The 20,405-nt window shown below is 44.0% G+C and overlaps 1 protein-coding gene across 1 annotated transcript in view; it reads left to right on the top strand.

The window, feature by feature from the left end:
- Nucleotides 1-20,405, top strand: part of KCMF1 (potassium channel modulatory factor 1) — a 68,261-nt gene that overhangs the window by 29,512 nt on the left and 18,344 nt on the right. The window contains exon 3 of the mRNA XM_084628663.1: nucleotides 15,409-15,548. Coding sequence (XP_084484789.1) covers nucleotides 15,409-15,548 — 140 coding nt within the window. The remainder of the gene's footprint in view (nucleotides 1-15,408; nucleotides 15,549-20,405) is intronic.

Here is a 20,405-nt window from a genome sequence, read left to right as displayed (position 1 = left end):
CTTTACCCTGGGTAAGGTAACAGGGAAGGTTCCAGAACAATCAGGAACTTTGTGGAAACAATTGAGGCAGACAGGCTGATTTGAACACCTGCAACCAATCAAGAAGCTGCTAGAATCAATTAAGGCAGGCTAATAAGGGCACCTGGGTTTAAAAAGGAGCTCACTTTTCAGTTTGTGATGCGTGCGGGGGAGCTGGGAGCAAGAGGTGCAAGAAGCTGAGTGTGAGAAGGCGTACTACTGGAAGACTGAGAAGTACAAGCATTATCAGACATTGGGAGGAAGGTCCTGTGGTGAGAATAAAGAAGGTGTTGGGAGGAGGCCATGGGGAAGTAGCCCAAGGAGTTGTAGCTGTCACGCAGCTGTTACAGGAGCCACTGTAGACAGCTGCAGTCCACAGGGCCCTGGGCTGGAACCCGGAATAGCGGGTGGGCCCGGGTTCCCTCCATCCCCTCAACTCCCTACTTGATACCGGAGGAGTTGAACTGGACTGTGGGTTCCACCAGAGGGGAAGGTCTCTGGCCTGTTCCCCGATCCACTAGGTGGATCAGCAGAGACTGCAGGGATTGTTAGTTTTCTTTTCCCCATGCTGGCCAGTGATAAGGCTAACTGCGTGAATGGCAGATTTGAGCCAGGAAAGTGGCCAAACTGAGGGCTGCCGTGAACCCCTGAGGCGAGAAAATCTGCCAGTAAGCTCAGGACCCACCAAGGCAGAGGAGGAACTTTGTCACAACTGGTGTGAGAAGTGGGATTCGAGCCCACGCCTCCATAAGGAGACCAGAAGGCCTACTATGATCTGCCTGAAGAAGCTGCAGCAGATTACCCCCAGCTGAAAGCAGAGATCCTGGCCAGATCTGGGGTAACAACTGCAGTGCGTGCCAGCGGTATCGCGAGTGGAGGTACCAGGAAAACAAAACCCTGCGGTCCCAATTGTTTGACCTCATCCATTTCACATGAAAGTGGTTGCGAACTGAGTCCTGGAGTCCGGAGGAGATACTAGAGGTTCCGGTCATTGACCGGTACATGAGAGGACTACCGCCAGACCTTCGTGCCTGGGTAAGCCAGAACAAACCCTCCACCTACAACGAGGTTGTTGCACTGGTAGAAAGGCGAAGGACGGTGAGGGAGCTGACCTGACCAGTTAAGGAAGAAGCACCCCGGGTTAAACTAGCAGCACCAAGCCCTAGAGCTCAGGTGAGTGGGCCACCAGGAGAGCCCAGGTGGAAAAAGAGAGGGGCTGAAGGCCCACCAGAAGCCACAAAGAGTCGGAGCACTGAGGGGGAAGAGGATCGTGATGTTAGACTGCCCAAACCAAGAGACCAGGGAACTCCTAGGTCTCCATACAGATGTTACGCTTGCGGGGAGTGGGGACACATAGCTGCACAGTGTCCCAATGCTGAGAAGCCGATGCAGTGTAACCTGGGGAACTGGGCAGACCCATGCTACCTAATTCACCTTGTGGGGGTCTCACTAACCCCACATATGTACACCAGACCAGTGAAGCTAAATGGGGTAGAGACCCCACTGGTTGATTCGGGGAGTGCTATCACACTTGTCTCGGGAAAGCACGTGAAGTGTAGTCAGCTGCTGTGGGCTAAGTGTATAGGGGTAACATGCATCCATGGGACAGTTGGTTATTACCCCGTGATCCCAGTAAAAATCGAGATTCAGGGGAACACTACTGAGGTAGCAGTAAGTGTCGTCCCTAAACTCCCATACCTGGTGCTCATAGGGAGGGACTTCCCAGGGTTTGGAGACGTACTCCTGGTAGGGGAATTAGAGAAAGGGGAAAACCCTGAAGTCAGTGAGGCATCCACAGTAGACTGTCAACCCCCAATCTTCTCTGAAATATCCCCAGATTTGTTCTCCACTCCCAGACAGGGTAGAAAGTCAAAAAGGGAAAGGAGGGCAGCTAAGGCCTTGGGAACCCGAATACTGACCCAAAACCAGAGGGTTGCTCTCGTAGGTAGGCGGACCCGAGCAGCTGAAAAGGAGGCCACCCAGGAGGGAGAAGCACCCGAGTCTGACCCACACCCTAACGACTCTGAACCAGTAGAGGCAACAGAGACTGGCCCCCTAGATCTCGGGCCAATTACCCCTGGGAGAGGAAATTTTGGATGGGATCAGGCTGAAGACCCAAGGTACGACAACTTTAGGAAGGAGGTGACTGAAATAGATGGGGTCCCCGTGGAAGGGAAAACCCAGGGACCAGGACCCTACTTCATAATGAAGTGCGGAGGTACTGTGCATCCTGCCCAGACTGCCAGCTGCACAGTTCCCGTCCCCACTTGAGGGCACCTTTAGTACCCCTTCCCATCACAGAGGTCCCCTTCGAGCGAATAGCCACTGACCTAGTGGAACCCCTGGAGAAGACAGCCCTGGGCCACCAATATATACTTGTCGTTCTGGATTATGCTACTCGCTACCCAGAAGCTGTCCCCCTGCAGAAGACAGCCTCTAAAACAATAGCTAAAGAGTTGGTGGGGATCTTTGCCCGAGTGGGGATACCAAAGGAGATATTAATAGACCAAAGTACCCCATTTATGTCGAAGCTAATAAAGGACCTCTGTACGCTGCTCCATATCCATACCCTGAGAACTTCAGTCTATCATCTGCAGACCGATGGGCTGGTAGAAAGGTTTAACCGAACCCTCAAGGCAATGATAAGGAAAGTGGTAAGTCAGGACGGGAACGATTGGGACACCATACTACCCTACCTTATGTTTGCAATCTGGGAGGTACCTCAGGTCTCAACTGGGTTTTCCCCCTTTGAGTTATTATACGGACACCACCCCCGTGGCATACTAGATATCGCAAAAGAAATCTGGGAAGAGGAACCCAATGAGGGGAGAAATATAATTGACCATGTGTTGCAGATGCGAGAACGGATAGCCCGGGTCACCCCTATTGTACGGGAACATTTGGAAAAGGCGCATGAGGCCCAGCAAACCCATTACAATCGCCAGGCAAAAGTCCAACAGTTCCATCCACGGGATCGGGTGATAGTGTTGGTACCCACGGCAGAAAGCAAGCTTTTGGCCCAATGGCAGGGGCCCTATGAGGTGGTTGAACCCGTGGGGGAAGTAACCTACAAGGTGTGGCAGCCAGGACGCCGGAAACAAGAACAAATTTATCACATTAACCTCTTAAGGCCTTGGCACCAACAAGAGGTGTGTGTAGTGGCCCAAGAGACCCCGATCCAGGGAAATAACATGCAGGAGCAGATTAGGATATCCACTGATCTGACACCAAACCAGAAGAAGGACGTAACTGAGATGATCAACTGGTACCAGGATGTGTTTTCAACCAAACCAGGTCAGACCACAGAAGCATATCACCACATTATCACAGACCCTGGGGCAAAGGTAACTTTAAGGCCCTATCAGGTCCCAGCAGCAAAAAGGGAGGAGATCAAGGCAGAGGTAAAAAGGATGATGGAGCTGAGCGTCATCAGAGTCCCACAGTCAGTGATCAAGCCCGATAGTGTTGGTGCCCAAACCCGATGACACCACTAGGTTTTGTAATGACTTTCGCCAGCTGAATGAGAGATCCAGATTCAATGCATACCCCATGTCCAGAATCGATGAGTTAGTTGACCACCTGGGCAATGCCCGATTTTTTGACCACCTTTGATTTAACAAAGGGATACTGGCAGATTCCCCTTGCCAAAGATACGAAAGAAAAGACTGCATTCTCTACCCCAGAGGATCTGTTTCAATATACTCTTCTTCCTTTTGGACTGCATGGGGCACCTGCCACCTTCCAGCGTCTTATGGACAAGCTCCTATGGCCCCATACCAGTTATGCAGCGGCATATCTGGATGATGTGATTATTCATTTTACAGACAGATGCATCTGAAGTAGGATTGGGAGCTGTCCTATCGCAGATGGTCGGAGATGAAGAACACCCAATCCTCTACCTCAGCAGGAAACTCCTCCCGAAAGAGCAGAAGTATACCATGGTTGAAAGAGAGTGCCCAGCTGTGAAATGGGCCATGGAAACACTATGTTGTTACCTTCTGGGATGATGGTTTACCCTTGTGACCAACCATGCACCCCTCCAGTGGATGTAGCGAAATAAAAAGAACGCAAGGGTGACCAGATGGGGTTCCTGTCCCTACAACCTTTCCAATTCACCATACAACACCAGGCTGGAAGCCACTATGACGATGCAGATGGCTTGTCACGGGTACACTGCCTGTCCCAAGTTGCCCAACCCTGTGGTGTTGAGCAGAGGTGGGGGATATGTGACAGGGTCAGGCCAGATGGCTACAGGAGAGTGATAGAAGGCAGATGTATTAGCCCCAGGTTAAGTAGGTCCTTTTCCCTGAGTAAGGTAACAGGGAAGGTTCCAGAACAATCAGGAACTTTGTGGAAACAATTAAGGCAGACAGGCTGATTTGAACACCTGCAGCCAATCAAGAAGCTGCTAGAATCAATTAAGGCAGGCTAATAAGGGCACCTGGGTTTAAAAAGGAGCTCACTTCAGTTTGTTATGCTTGCGGGGAGCTGGGAGCAGGAGGCGCAAGAAGCTGAGAGTGAGAAGGCGTACTACTGGAAGACTGAGAAGTACAAGCATTATCAGACATTGGGAGGAAGGTCCTGTGATGAGAATAAAGAAGGTGTTGGGAGGAGGCCATGGGGAAGTAGCCCAAGGAGTTGTAGCTGTCACGCAGCTGTTACAGGAGCCACTGTAGACAGCTGCAGTCCAAAGTGCCCTGGGCTGGAACCCGGAATAGCGGGTGGGCCCGGGTTCCCTCCATCCCCCCAACTCCCTACTTGATACCGGAGGAGTTGAACTGGACTGTGGGTTCCACCAGAGGGGAAGGTCTCTGGCCTGTTCCCCGATCCACTAGGTGGATCAGCAGAGACTGCAGGGATTGTTCTTTTTCTTTCCCCATGCTGGTCACTGATGAGGCTAACTGCGTGAATGGCAGTTTTGAGCCAGGAAAGTGGCCAAACTGAGGACTGCCGTGAACCCCTGAGGCGAGAAAATCCACCAATAAGCACAGGACTAACCAAGGCAGAGGAGGAACTTAGTCACAAACCATATTTGAAATGCTACAGATATGGCTAAGGAGGTACTTTCATGTTCTTTGGATTAACTTTTTCAGGCTTGTTCTAAACCTTCAGCGTAAATTTTGTATAATTTGATGATATTCCACTTGGCTGTTATCCATTATCTAAACATGAAAAATCACCCAGCAAGAAAGTAGTGGAAACATGGTGAAAGTAGGAAAGAAAATACTCCTGTAGGGAGAAAGTTCAGCCACATTTAAAAAAAAAAAAAAAAAAAGCCTTAAGGGCACTGAGTTCTGCTACATTTCTGCCTGCAAATGCAGCAACATAGAAAACATGAGAAGTGAATGTCTTTGTAGCCAGTGGAAGAACGTGCAGGAAATGAAAGAATAAAGGATGCTAGGGAAAATGTCTGTTGAAGTAAAGGTTACAGGGTGGTAGCCCAGCAATAAACTGGTGCTACTTCCTGGGATCTGTCTTCAGGGACATTTGAACACAGTTGTTTTAAAAAACTAAAAAATCAAAAAATCAGTCACTTACTGTGACCAGAGTCCTAGTGCGGGACAGCTGAGGTCACTCAGTTAAGGTGAACCCCAAAGAATGGGGCAGAGAATCCCCAAGCCAGCACAAAACAGCTTCTTTATTACCTTCTGGTTACTCAGAAGTCCAAACAACACAGTTCCCTTAAAGTGATCCAGCCTCAGACCTCCATCCAGATACCTAAGTCAAATACGATGTCTGAAAATCTTATTTCATCATATAAAATAAAAGGATCGGACACATTACCTCCCAGGTTAATCAACGTTTCAAATCTACCCAAATAAACACTATAGCAAATTCTTATTAACTACACTAAAATTTATTAAACCAACACAGAGAGAGTGTGGTTAAAAGATCAATATACATACAGACATAGGCTCAATTCATTGAGGTGCATATTCAGAGCAGAGATGTTGAGCTCTGTAGTTGCAAAGAGTTCTTTCAGAAATAGTTCATAAGCTATAGTCCAATGTCCAGATAGCCTATTCAGGGCATACCAGCATAACTGGAACGTCAGGTCTTGCGACTCAAACTTCCCCTGATGAAGCTGAAGCAGATCTGAGATGACAGAATCAGACCCAAGGATCTTTTATATAATTTCAGGTCTTTTGGCAAGTTGGAGTTCAAAAGGTAATTAGCATGACTTTGAAGGAGGTCCATCACCGGTACTTAGCATTTTTCATCCATAGATCTGAAAGTGCTTTACAAAGGAGAAAAGTACTATAGCTGTTTTACAGATGGGGGAACTGAAGCACAGAAATGAAGTGATTTGACCAAGATTTCCCAACTGCCAGTGGCAGAGCTGGAAAATAAAACCCAAGTCTACTGAGTCCCTGTCCAGAGCTCTAGTCTTAGGTCACACTGCCATGTGAGATGTTCACAAGGTCTTGCACAACTTCAAACTTTTGACAGACAAGCCATACATATCATTAATGAAAAATAAAGACTTGGATACGGTGCTCTTAGATGTCAGGGATTGCTTATGCATTTGAAATTAATGTATTGCAGACTATGCACCTGACACCTTTATGGAGGAACCCTACTGATCATCCAGATTTTCCAGAGGCTCAGGATGATCTAGAAGCCCACATGAGAGGCATCAGAACTGAATAAGATAGACAGTAGTGCTGATTCACTATGTTCAAATTTATAAAGTCTGGTTGTCCCTTTTACTGTTCAGAGGTCCCACAGGCAACCTGGAACTTCTTTTCAGTGAGAAGGGAACTCTCTGAAGCTGAAGATCTGATCACCTATGGCAATTGTGCGGGGAGGGATAGCTCAGTGGTTTGAGCATTGGCCTGCTAAACCCAGGGTTGTGAGTTCAATCCTTGAGGGGGCCATTTAGGGATCTAGGGCAAAAATTGGGGATTGGTCCTGCTTTGAGCAGGGGGTTGAACTAGATGACCTCCTGAGGTCCCTTCCAACCCCTGATAGTCTATGATTCTAATTGTATTGTAGTTCTTCAGTCCTTACAGGATGACATTGGTAAGGAAGCTTGATGGACGCCAGAGCCTTAAAATGCTGAGAGCAAGTCCAGCCATCTGTGTGCTGGCCCAGCATAGGGCAAGGACTTGAAATAGAAGGTAGAATCATATAGATCTTGAAAGATACAGCTGAAAGAATCTCTTATTTCCTGAGAGGTCTCAGAAGATAACACTAGACCTGTGTAAAGGAGGAGGATGTGCATATCTAGTAACAGGTTTCAGAGTAACAGCCGTGTTAATCTGTATTCGCAAAAAGAAAAGGAGTACTTGTGGCACCTTAGAGACTAACCAATTTAAAAGGAGTACTTGTGGCACCTTAGAGACTAACCAATTTTTTTGAGCATGAGCTTTCGTGAGCTACAGCTCACTTCATCGGATGCATACTGTGGAAAGACAGTCTGCATCCGATGAAGTGAGCTGTAGCTCACGAAAGCTCATGCTCAAATAAATTGGTTAGTCTCTAAGGTGCCACAAGTACTCCTTTTCTTTTTGCATATCTAGTAGTTATTGGCTATTTTTTAGATTGTAGAAATTCTGCTTCTTACTAGATCTTACAGGTCATAGAGTAGTACAAGACATATTTCCTCATTTTGGCATTCCAGAAGAGAGAATCACCACCCATCAAGGACTTGTCTACAGAGCTGTAGTGTTTCAGTGTAGACACTGTCTGTGCCAGGGGAAGGGTTCTTCGTCAGCATAGGTATTCCATCTCCTCGAGAGCTGGCAGCTAGGTCGATGGAAGCATTCTTCTGTCAGTTTAGCTCAATCTACACCAGAGTTTAGGTCAGCTTAACTATGTTGCTCAGGAGTGTTAATTTTTCACACCCCTGAATGACGGAGCTGGGTCATTTACCTTTTAGCCACTATTTACTAGCTCTCAATTCCAAGCTTTCAGGATGCATTGTGATTTCAAGCATGTTAATTCCACCCAACTCCCACCCCATCTAAACCCAAGGGAATGGACTTGCAGAGAGAGAGGTATAAATTCTTAATAGAATTCTACAAGAAGATGATCTCTCATTAACTGTGCTGAGCTGTAGGGTAACTGTCACATCAATCACCAGAGTAATCTCAGCTCAGATGCGTATGGGGCAACAGATCCAAACAATCCTGCCAACCTTCGAGACAAACGTTTATGCTAAGTGTCTCTGCTTAAAGAATGTGAGGCTTAGGCCATGTCTATATGTGCAGCACTTCAGCAGCACAGCTGTGCCCATGCAGCACGTCTGGTGAAGACACACTATGCTGTTGGCATAATAAAACCACCTCGGGGAGCAGCAGAAGCTATGTCAGTGGGAGAAGGTCTCCTACCAACATAGCACTGTGTACATTTATGTTTTATCACACCCCTGAAAGACTCAAATTATGCCAACATAGGCTGTAGTGTAGACAACGCCTTAGAGATACAAAACTCTAAGAAGTCTCAGGCTTCAGTGACTGGATTTCAGCGTGAAGCTTACCCAAGCTAAAACCAGAAGAACAGAAACTGATAAAACAAGAAAAATACTGAACAATACTAGCTGTTGCCAGTGGACATAGCTGTACCCAGAGACCCTCCTACACGAATGAAATTGATCGCTGATGAGTATAGAAGAAAGTAGCAACATCTTCAACTGGTTCTAAATCTAGTTGTTGGCATATGACTCTAGTAGCAGTGGTACTTGCACCAGAGCTTTAGTGAGAAGCGATAACCCTGTTAAGAACAATCCTAAAGTTGAATAAGAGTCTGTTCCTTTTGGGGTTTGATTATTTATATTAATCAAGTGGACAAGTCCTTCTCCAGCCACAAGATTAGATTTGGGGGTGTGGTGAATCTTCATTGCTAAATATTTTTGTTACAGATAGTGGTCTCTGTCTCTCTCTCTCACTCACACTCTCACACACACACACGAGTAAAGATGTAAGGGCATGTACGTTTCTTCTTTAGGGCTGTAAGAGGAAGCCAGACAAGAGGACGGGGAAAGTTTTAGCCAAAAACTCTGCTGTGAAGTAGGAAGTATGTCTGTAGGGATAACACTGCCTTATTCTAATAAAGCTCCTTAAGATAAGTGTGAGAAGAAAGTTACTTTTTTGATCCTTTGGGTCAAATGTCAATGTAATAATCTGACAACTAACCTCATACTGGTATCTGTTCAGTGGCAAAATTTTAATTTACATGCACGTTTCTTTGCAACACTCATAGAAAAATAACTAAGAAAAAGAAAATAAAATGTAAATTTCCCCTATGTCCTGTGGGTCAGTCCAGACAAAGTATTATGTTGTCTTACCGGTAGACAAAGGGAAGAAAATGTCACTTTGTTTGTTTGTTTGTTTTTTTTTACATTAGTCCATTATAGCAAGACTGGTTTTGTCTGAGCAATCCTATGGTCTGTCTACATAGCAACTAGACATCTGCAGTTGGCCCATGCCAGCCAACTCGGATTCAGGGCTTGGGCTGCGGGGCTGTTTCGCTGCAGTGTGGACTTCTGGGCTTGGGCTGGAGCCTGGGCTCGGGGACCCACCCATCTCCCACGGGAGGGCTGAGATTCATGTTTGGGCTGCATTAGACAGTCTTGAAGGATGAGGGTTGGAAGCTTGGCATTCGTGCTGAATCTCTTATCTCAGTACTTTCCCTGTTTGTGTCAGGACATGGGATACTATTGCTGGAGTTTTCACTGTGTGGACACAGCTGTGGCATGTAGGGGAGATTTTGGTTTTTCCTAACCTCAGATAGGTCCAGATACCCAGGTCTGAGTTAGCTCAACTGAAAAGCTGGGAATTGTCCCTCAGTTCCCTCCCTCTTGTTTTTAAATACTTTGATTTTGAAATTTGTTTTGTAGATGGCAGCTGTAACAAGCAAGCATATCTTATATCCTTATTTTTTCACTTACATCCTGCTACCTGTGGGAAGAGTTTTGCGTGGACTTCCCTTTTTTTCCACTACACTTTGCCCTTCTGATTAATTTACTGTTCATGTTTTTGTTTAATGATTTGTAGCAAGATCTGTGTACAGTGTGTTACTACTTCGGAAGTTTCTGGAACTGGATTGATAAACTGGAAGCAGCCCTTATAGATGAGTCTGACATAAAATTTGTTTGTGTGGGAGGGAGGAAAGGGAAGGAGTTCCCTGTCATTCAGTCAGTAGATGGATATTTATCCACTGTCTGGGAAGACCTACCAAAAGTTAGAAGTAATCAAACTAGCATGTAAGGAAACAATTGTTAATGCCATTGATTTGAGCTTGTTTGATGGTATTTCAAAGTTCCTATAGGACTCCAGAATATTTTGCATGTCCGCCTGCTGAAGTGCTGAACCTTAAATGACATCACCGTACTCTGTGAACTCATGAACTCAGTAAAGTGAAAGCAATAGGACTAGTTAAGGAGGAAAGAAGATTACATTTGGATTTTTCTGAATTTTTTTGAAAATTGGAATCTGTCCCTTTTGTTTACCTCTTATATCTAAAATCTTTATGTAGTTTCCTAGACGTGCAAAATTATTAGGACCAAAAAGAGAACTCTGGTTTACACTTTCACATCACTGCCCTGCAGAGTCCTGTTGTTGGAGGAGTTGTATGTCTAACCATAAAACCACTGACCATTTATAAGCAGTAGTCCAGATCCCTTGAGCTCCACATTCTGAGCACTAAGGGTATAATTACCCCCTCTGCAGCCTGAACTCCTCTCTGGCCATCTAGTGGAGTAGCCATAGAGCCAAGCTAACCATAATAGAGGTAGCTTTAATACAAACACAAAACATTTAGTTTAATTTTTGTAATTTTTCTGCTATTTATGTCAACTTTTTGCTGTTTATGGGGTCACCTTGAACTTTACTCAAAATGGTGGCGATATTTCTCTAGTCCTGCAAAGTTCTGCAATGCAGATGAGCATAAAAACTTGCACGTGTTCTCAGAGAGCCCAGAGCCTTAAGAAGGCTCAGGGCTTTCATTCCTAGTGTTTCCTTATTCCAAAAGGAAACTTTGTGGCCTTTGTTCTGCATCTCTCAGTATTGAACAGATTATTTCTGGGCACCATAATCCCTGCTTTCAGCTCTCACAATGGATATGGTGAATTTTAATCTTCAGAATGCCTACTTCCTCACCTCAAAAAGGTTAAAGCACACATACCTCAGGTTCATGGAAGGCAGCAACCGCTACCAGACAGAAGTACTAACTTTTGGGTTAGAAGCAGCCGCATACTTTGCTGTGGTTGTGCCTCATCAGCAGCATCGGGGCCTGCAGATGGAGAGAGATCTTACGATAGTTCCCCTTGTTCCCCATTCTAACTTCCATAGGGGTCACATTAGATTTCACAAGGCTCTAGCTTGGTTGCTGGAAGACCGGTTCCAATATGTCTTCTAGTCAGTGGGTTTAGCCAGATGCAGGGTAGAAGTGAAGTTTTATTTGATACCTTGGCCTGATGGCAGTCTGTGTCTTTGTGACTCTTTCTGGGATGGTTGAATCTGGTGGACCAACCAAATAGTCACAGTTTGAATGTGATGGCATTTCCTCTCCAGCAAGGATAAGTCCCTGTAGTGCAGAGGTGGGCAAACTGTGACCCGTGGGCCACATCTGGCCTGCAGGACCCTCCTGCCCGGCCCCTGAGCTCCTAGAATCATAGAATATCAGGGTTGGAAGGGACCCCAGAAGGTCATCTAGTCCAACCCCCTGCTCGAAGCAGGACCAATTCACAGTTAAATCATCCCAGCCAGGGCTTTGTCAAGCCTGACCTTAAAAACCTGTAAGGAAGGAGATTCTACCACCTCCCTAGGTAACGCATTCCAGTGTTTCACCACCCTCTTAGTGAAAAAGTTTTTCCTAATATCCAACCTAAATCTCCCCCACTGCAACTTGAGACCATTACTCCTCGTTCTGTCATCTGCTACCATTGAGAACAGTCTAGAGCCATCCTCTTTGGAACCCCCTTTCAGGTAGTTGAAAGCAGCTATCAAATCCCCCCTCATTCTTCTCTTCTGCAGGCTAAACAATCCCAGCTCCCTCAGCCTCTCCTCATAACTCATGTGTTCCAGACCCCTAATCATTTTTGTTGCCCTTCGCTGGACTCTCTCCAATTTATCCACATCCTTCTTGTAGTGTGGGGCCCAAAACTGGACACAGTCCTGCAGATGAGGCCTCACCAATGTCGAATAGAGGGGAACGATCACGTCCCTCGATCTGCTCGCTATGCCCCTACTTATACATCCCAAAATGCCATTGGCCTTCTTGGCAACAAGGGCACACTGCTGACTCATATCCAGCTTCTCATCTGCTGTCACCCCTAGGTCCTTTTCCGCAGAACTGCTGCCTAGCCATTCGGCCCCTAGTCTGTAGCGCTGCATTGGATTCTTCCGTCCTAAGTGCAGGACCCTGCACTTATCCTTATTGAACCTCATCAGATTTCTTTTGGCCCAATCCTCCAATTTGTCTAGGTCCTTCTGTATCCTATCCCTCCCCTCCAGCGTATCTACCACTCCTCCCAGTTTAGTATCATCCGCAAATTTGCTGAGAGTGCAATCCACACCATCCTCCAGATCATTTATGAAGATATTGAACAAAACCGGCCCCAGGACCGACCCCTGGGGCACTCCACTTGACACCGGCTGCCAACTAGACATGGAGCCATTGATCATTACCCGTTGAGCCCGACAATCTAGCCAGCTTTCTACCCACCTTATAGTGCATTCATCCAGCCCATACTTCCTTAACTTGCTGACAAGAATACTGTGGGAGACCGTGTCAAAAGCTTTGCTAAAGTCAAGAAACAATACATCCACTGCTTTCCCTTCATCCACAGAACCAGTAATCTCATCATAAAAGGTGATTAGATTAGTCAGGCATGACCTTCCCTTGGTGAATCCATGCTGGCTGTTCCTGATCACTTTCCTCTCATGCAAGTGCTTCAGGATTGATTCTTTGAGGACCTGCTCCATGATTTTTCCAGGGACTGAAGTGAGGCTGACTGGCCTGTAGTTCCCAGGATCCTCCTTCTTCCCTTTTTTAAAGATTGGCACTACATTAGCCTTTTTCCAGTCCTCCGGGACTTCCCCCGTTCGCCACGAATTTTCAAAGATAATGGCCAATGGCTCTGCAATCACAGCTGCCAATTCCTTCAGCACTCTCGGATGCAACTCGTCCGGCCCCATGGACTTGTGCACGTCCAACTTTTCTAAATAGTCCCTAACCACCTCTATCTCCACAGAGGGCTGGTCATCTCTTCCCCATTTTGTGATGCCCAGCGCAGCAGTCTGGGAGCTGACCTTGTTAGTGAAGACAGAGGCAAAAAAAGCATTGAGTACATTAGCTTTTTCCACATCCTCTGTCACTGTGCCTCCCTCATTCAGTAAGGGGCCCACACTTTCCTTGGCTTTCTTCTTGTTGCCAACATACCTGAAGAAACCCTTCTTGTTACTCTTAACATCTCTTGCTAGCTGCAGCTCCAGGTGCGATTTGGCCCTCCTGATATCATTCCTACATGCCCGAGCAATATTTTTATACTCTTCCCTGGTCATATGTCCAACCTTCCACTTCTTGTAAGATTCTTTTTTATGTTTAAGATCCGCTAGGATTTCACCATTAAGCCAAGCTGGTCGCCTGCCATATTTACTATTCTTTCGACTCATCGGGATGGTTTGTCCCTGTAACCTCAACAGGGATTCCTTGAAATACAGCCAGCTCTCCTGGACTCCTTTCCCGTTCATGTTAGTCCCCCAGGGGATCCTGGCCATCCGTTCCCTGAGGGAGTCGAAGTTTGCTTTCCTGAAGTCCAGGGTCCGTATCCTGCTGCTTACCTTTCTTCCCTGTGTCAGGATCCTGAACTCAACCAACTCATGGTCACTGCCTCCCAGATTCCCATCCACTTTTGCTTCCCCCACTAATTCTACCCGGTTTGTGAGTTTGTTTCTTAGCCTCCTACTTAGAGCCCTATGGGAACAATGTCATGAATTAGAGAGAGACTTTTTGGGAAGTAATCCAACTCTTGTTCTGCAATATGTTGCTTCCACAGAGCCTCTTTGCCTCTCCTTAGTAACTATGTGCAAATAAGACTTAATGAAACAGTCAGGAATAGAAAGACCAGTAGAGGAGGCTTCTTTTTAATGCCATAGGTCTTGAAATATTGGGCTCTAGGGCATGCAAACACACTATAACTGCTAATTATTGTTCAAAAATGGTTCAGTGTCTGTGGGGTTAGGTGTGTGATTCCTGCAGTGAGGCTCTGTGCATGTGCTAATTTGGAGCACAAGAGTTCCTATTGATAACAGCTTTTGAATTATTCTAAACCAGTGCTCTGTCTAGCCCCGTATCCTGTCTGACCGAGGCCAATAGCGGAAGTTTCAGAAGGTGCAAGGAACTCTGTACAAGACAGTTATGAAATAACGTGCCCACAGGGAAGTTCCTTCATAACCCCCATCATTTTGAGGTTGGCTTATGCTCTGGAGCATGAAGATTTATATTTTTTTTCCAAAACTTGTTCAGTTTTTTAATCCTTTATTATTTAGAACTGTGTATTCTTTATCCATATAAATGTCAATCACTCTTTGACTATCAACAAGCCCAAGGAAGAAGAATGGTGGAAAAGAGTTGAATCTATGTGCTCAGGAAAAATACCTCTTTTAAGCCTGCAAGTAAATTACAAGCTTTATTCGTTTTATAGTCATCATAGTGAAGAAGGGATGAGTTCATTTTTTTTTTTTTTTAGTACAGGTGGTTACATTTTCATGACAGGTTTGCAGGGGTGCATTTTAATGTAGCTGTTTGTTCAGGAGTCGAACTATATAAATTCTACAGGTGTAGGTGCTTGAAAAGGAAACTAGAACATAACAGCTTTCAAGTGTTATTTGCTTCGGTAAATAGACCAAGTTTGAGCTTTGTCTGCACTAGGCTTTTTCTCTCTCCAGTTTCCCATTGTTGCAAAGGTTGGTTCATTTCCAACAGTGGTAGAAAGAGTGCCATTGTAGACAAGACACATTTAAATACTGTTTTGTGTAGATTTGCTGTGACCAAGCTATCCTCCTGGAGACCTGCCTACCCCCACATTTCTATTATAGTGAACTTACATCAGGGGAAATGATTTGGGAGTGGAGTTGGGGGGACAAGTTAGGGTAGAAAGTGGCACATGAGGCACTTGCAGTTACTGGATGATGTTTTGTTGTATTTGATAGCATGAAATTAGCATAATCCATTTATTCCTTTGAGTGTTTAATTCGTTGAACACCTTTATAAATATCAAGTTCTCCTTATGTTTTCAGACATATAACCAAGTGCCTGAGTTAAAATTCCGCTTGACCAAAGGACTAGTGTAACAGAGTTGACAGTACCATACATATTTTAACTACAGTGTATTTAGTAATGCTCCTTCGTGAATGAAGTCTACCCACTGGTTTTCTTTCCCAGATTTGTACTATGGTGGAGAAGCTTTCTCTGTAGAGCAGCCACAGTCTTTTACTTGTCCTTACTGTGGAAAAATGGGTTACACGGAAACATCTCTTCAAGAACATGTTACTTCCGAGCATGCAGAAACATCAACAGAAGTGGTAAGCAGAATCATTATTGCTTTTGAATTATGGTGAAAACATGAGAAATTAAAGCTCAACTGTGTCTTTCATTTTAGTTTGTGTATGTATTCTAAAAATGGTGTGTGTGTGTATACACACACAAACACTTGAGAGATTAGAATGTTTGTCATATTTTAAAAACAATTGAAGTAATCTCATAAGTGATTTTACTAAACTACATATATGCAACATGATCAAGTCACCATTGCTGTTGGAACCTTAACTGTTGCATTACCCGACTTTCTTTATTTTAACCAGCCAGCTTTAATGTTGCATTAACATAGTTTTGTGTTTTTAATTTCTACATAGCTTATTTCTTTCTAAATATGAAAGGGGAAGAGAAGAAGTCTTTTAAAAATAATGTTAATATTTGTATTATTTTAGTTAAAGTTCTAAAGTTGAGGAGAATTGAGCAGTGAGTTCACACCTTTGCTGATGTCATATTGGTTGGATAGAGTTTTCTATCAAGTTTACATTATGCCACCTGTATCTTTGCAATAGAAAAGATTAACTTAACTTTTTTTAAATGAAAGCTTAGAAATTGCTGAATATTGTACAATGCAGAAAAACTCAGGAGGGAGCCTAATATCATGGAATTTACTTTTTGTGACCACAAATCTCATTCCTAATGTTGACTATAGTTTTGGGGGGGGGGGGGGGCGGTGGGATGTTTTTGATGCATATTATGGGACATTTAGAACCTGCCACATGCTAATTGTCCCAACAGCACTTCTCTGAGCCCAGCCACCAAATCTGCACACTGTCTATATTCTGTAGACTGGAGTAACTATATGGTTTTTATTCTGTGGAATTGGGAGGTAGGCAAGGGTTTGCACCTGACTTACAACAGCCTATTTTAAACTACTTTTTCTCTTTTCAATGAATCTGGCATTGTTTGTAGAAATACTTCAAAAAGTTTTTCTGTTAATACTTATTAAAAGTTATCAGACACATTCTTCTGGCTGTTAAAATGGATAGTACAATTCCATAGAACCATGGAAGGGACCTCAGTAGGTCATCTAATCCAATCCCTGCACTGAAGGCAGGACAAAGTAATAACAAGACCATTCCTGACAGGTATTTGTCTAACCTGTTCTTTTCCAGTGTCAAGTCAGTATGGCACATTTTGGATTTCTAACTCCAGAATCATCTAGGGCATTATCACAACATCCTTTCTTTTCTGAAATTCCAGGCATTACCAGAACAAGGTTATACCACCAAATGACTGCTCTTGAGATTACTGTATATATGCGCAGTGTCTTAAAGTGCTTCATTCTTACGAAGATAGGGTTAATGGATAGCCCACTACACTGTTTTAAAAAAACAAATGTGTAGCAGAGAGTCTCAAAGCCCAGGTCACCTGACTCAGACTCGTGCTATGGGACTGAAAATAGCAGTGTGGCTGTTTCTGTGCAGGCTTGAGCCCAGACTCTGAGACCCACCCTCCTTGTTGGTTTTCAGAGCCCAGACTTTAGCCCAAGCAGGAACATCTACACTGCTAATTTTAGCTCTGTAGTGTGAGCCTAAGTCAGTTGACCTGGGCTCTGAGACTTGCTGCTGAGGTTGTTTGGGGCTGTTTTTTTCCCCCCAGTGTAGATGTAGCCAGTGTGGCCTTCCCTTCAAGGAAGCTGGATCCTGCTGAGGAACTTTGAATTTGACTATCACTTGTTCAATGGTCCATAAAATTAAAATGCTATGGTATATTGGTCCTGTAAGGTGGGTTTTACTTTTTCTCTATCATTGATCACTTGAGTTCCTGTTCATTTCAATAGTAGTAATCAGTTCACAGCAGGTAGGGGCTGGTCTGTACTACAGAGTTAGGTCGGCTTAACTACATCGCTCAGGACTGTGAAGTTCTGGTATACACACTGCTAAGTCAAGGGAAGAATTCTATGATCAACCTACCTCTCAGAGAGGTGGATTTACTACTAATCGCCGCCACTGTGCCAGTCTAGCATTTCTAGTGTAGGCCTACCCTGTGGTATTCAATTGCACATTATACAGTAGAGTTCTGGAAGACCTATTTTGCTTCTGCTGTTTGTTGGCAAGTAACTGATAACCAAGCCTTTGTAGCTAGGTGTGATTATTGCCTGTGGCGGAATATGTTACCATTTCTGAAACTTTTTCTGAACATGGGAAATACCCCTCTTTACTATGTCTAGGAAGGCTTGGATCTGTTCAAGAACACTTTGCAATCTGTCTTTGATGCCTTATAAATGCTATGTTCTTGACCTTGGTCTGAAACTAATGATTATACACCTCAGCTATTTAGGAACTGATGAGCTCTAAATTATTTTTGTCTTAGAAAAGTCCACAGCTCTTCACTACTTGATTTAAACAAAATTGCCTACTAGACAATTTTTGGAACACAGTTCTTAAGCTATTCTAGATTAAGTTCGTCCAGGAATCAAACTGTTCAAGAAATCTTCAGATTTGGATGCTTTTTATGCTTCAGGAATATGGGGGATATGGAGTGAATGTATTTGTTGCTCCGTTTTATCTTTGTTTGCTATTGGTTAATGTAATCCATTTCAAGCTTTCATACTTTTATATCAGACCTAATGTATGATAGAGAAATAACTCTCATCGTTTCAGATTTCCTCCTCCCTTTTGACTCCTTTATTTTATTTTAGTTTTTCATATTTCAAAGAAGAATGTAACATATTTGACCTTTGGTGGATTTAAGAGTTAGAATGTGGACGTTGATTCTGTTTAGACCGAGACACTGGTATCAAGGGCAGATGAACATCACTTTCTTTTTCCTGCTTCCCCCTCCCCCACCAAGGGCTGGTCTCTTTTAGGTAATTTCAGGTTTAACTGTAATTGCTACATTTAAATAAAGTGATTGCAATAAAACCCCTAAATTTAGATGCGTTTTTGTCATTGGTATGGTAATGTAATTCTGATTCATGCCACTTGATGTCAGTGAAACTTTGCAGATATAGATTATTGTGTGAGTCTGAGTTTCTCCAATTGGCACATTTTTGGTCTGCAGCTATGTTTAAAAATGTCTTTTTTTTTTCATTTGCACTTGAGGCCAAAGTTTGTAGTATTGAGCAGCTGCCTCTCTGTTGATTTTGGTGGGAGTTTTGGTGCTCCACCTGTTGGAAAATGGAACTCTTGTTCTTTATTTGCAGATCAGTCTCCAGTATTTTTATACCCATATCTTTGTTCCTAGCTTGTGGTGGTGAAGGATATTTTCATCCATAGTACTGTATTCATAGCACCGGTGCACATTTGTATGATGTGATAGTAAAGAGCTGAATTTAGCATTGGCTATAAAGTCTCTTATAGGTACATATAAAACTTTATTTCAATATTGTGGTGTTGCTGCAGTTGAGCAAAGAATATAAGCACATGACTCAGGAGAAAGTCATTCAGGTTTATAATTGCTTTATGAGCCCATGTTTTGAAACAATTATCCTTGCTTAGATGCTGATATTAAGCAAGTACTTACAATAGCGATGGTAATCAAAATACGCTTGTGTATATATAAAAGCTTTCTGACCTTCAGCCAGATTTGCAGGGCTAATTGTGGGTTGTTTTTACCTGTATCTGGTAATTTTTATTTTAGGCAGCAAGTTAAAGAACTCAGTTCAACGGAATAAATCTGATCCGGTTCAAACATTGCCATGTTAATGTGTATGACAGGCTAGAAAACTGAAGTTTTTTGCCTTTCCTTATATGCAGCGATTGCATAGTTGGAAGCTTCCAGTTCAGAAGGGCAACACACACCCAATTTCCTTGGACATTTGTAGTATTGTAATAATTGGTGGTATTTCCCTTGATGTTTAAACTTAGTAGTGAGGCTGGCTGGAAAACAAGAGTTCTGTTTCATGAAAAATGTTCAGAGTTTCAGAATTTGTTTTCATTCCAATGTGGAGCAAAATCAACATCTTTCAAGTTGTTCTCCCCTCTCCCGCCCTCCCCCTCCCCCCCACCGAAAAAAAAAAAAACATGGACCACCCCCACCCCCCCCACCCCACCCCAACTGGAATAACCAATAGTCAGAGTGCTCACCAGGGATGTGAGAGACCTAGGTTCAAGTCCCCTTCTCTGTCCGATTCAGAGCGGGGACATTACCCTGGAGCTCCCACATCCCAGGTGAGTGCCCAAAGCACCAGGCTAGTAGCTATTCTGGGCTCACGCTCTCTCTCTCACCAAAAATTCCATCCTCAATCTTTCCAACACGACCTTTGTCAAAGCTGATGCATTTTTATGAATCAGCATTTTCTGAGCACCCTTCTCGCACAAAAAAAAAAAAGTTGAAAAATTCTTGACCTGCTCTGCTTATTATGTGCTCATTGTACTTGAAAAATATATGGTAGTATCTTTGTAATATATTTTCAAAATTTAGACTGCACAGCTTCCCAAAATAAGGAACAGATTTTATACCTGTTGTACAAAGTTTTGGTGAGAAGTTAAATCTGTTCGTGGTTGCCAATTTTAATTTCTACAATAGATGAAGACAATTAAAGGGCAGTGGTCAGGAATTGAATGGCTAGTGCATATACTAAAGGGCAGGTTTGTTTGGTCCCTCTTCCAAGTTCAAAGGACTCTGACTGGTACGTTAACCATTATTGTTGCTGATGGATTTTCATAAAATAGACTGGTCCATGTGTAAAGACAAGTTCTGACTGGAGCTCAAGGGTTGCACATAACCTGATTTATTAGGTTGCTCGTGGTACGAAACCTGTCCCTTGGTAGATAAGCTCTCACTGTGACTGAATCTAGGGTGGCCCCTAAGAAGTCTGTTGTCTGTATCCGAGTGAGGACAGACTTTTCCAGGTTCACTCTTATTCCTAGGGAAGAAAGTAGTTGAAGCATTGATGAGGT

Source organism: Lepidochelys olivacea (assembly GCF_965140295.1).
Source record: "Lepidochelys olivacea isolate rLepOli2 genome assembly, chromosome: 5".
Taxonomy (NCBI): domain Eukaryota; kingdom Metazoa; phylum Chordata; order Testudines; family Cheloniidae; genus Lepidochelys; species Lepidochelys olivacea.
Note: the sequence above shows the minus strand (reverse complement) of the source record. Positions and strands in the feature narration are given on the sequence as shown.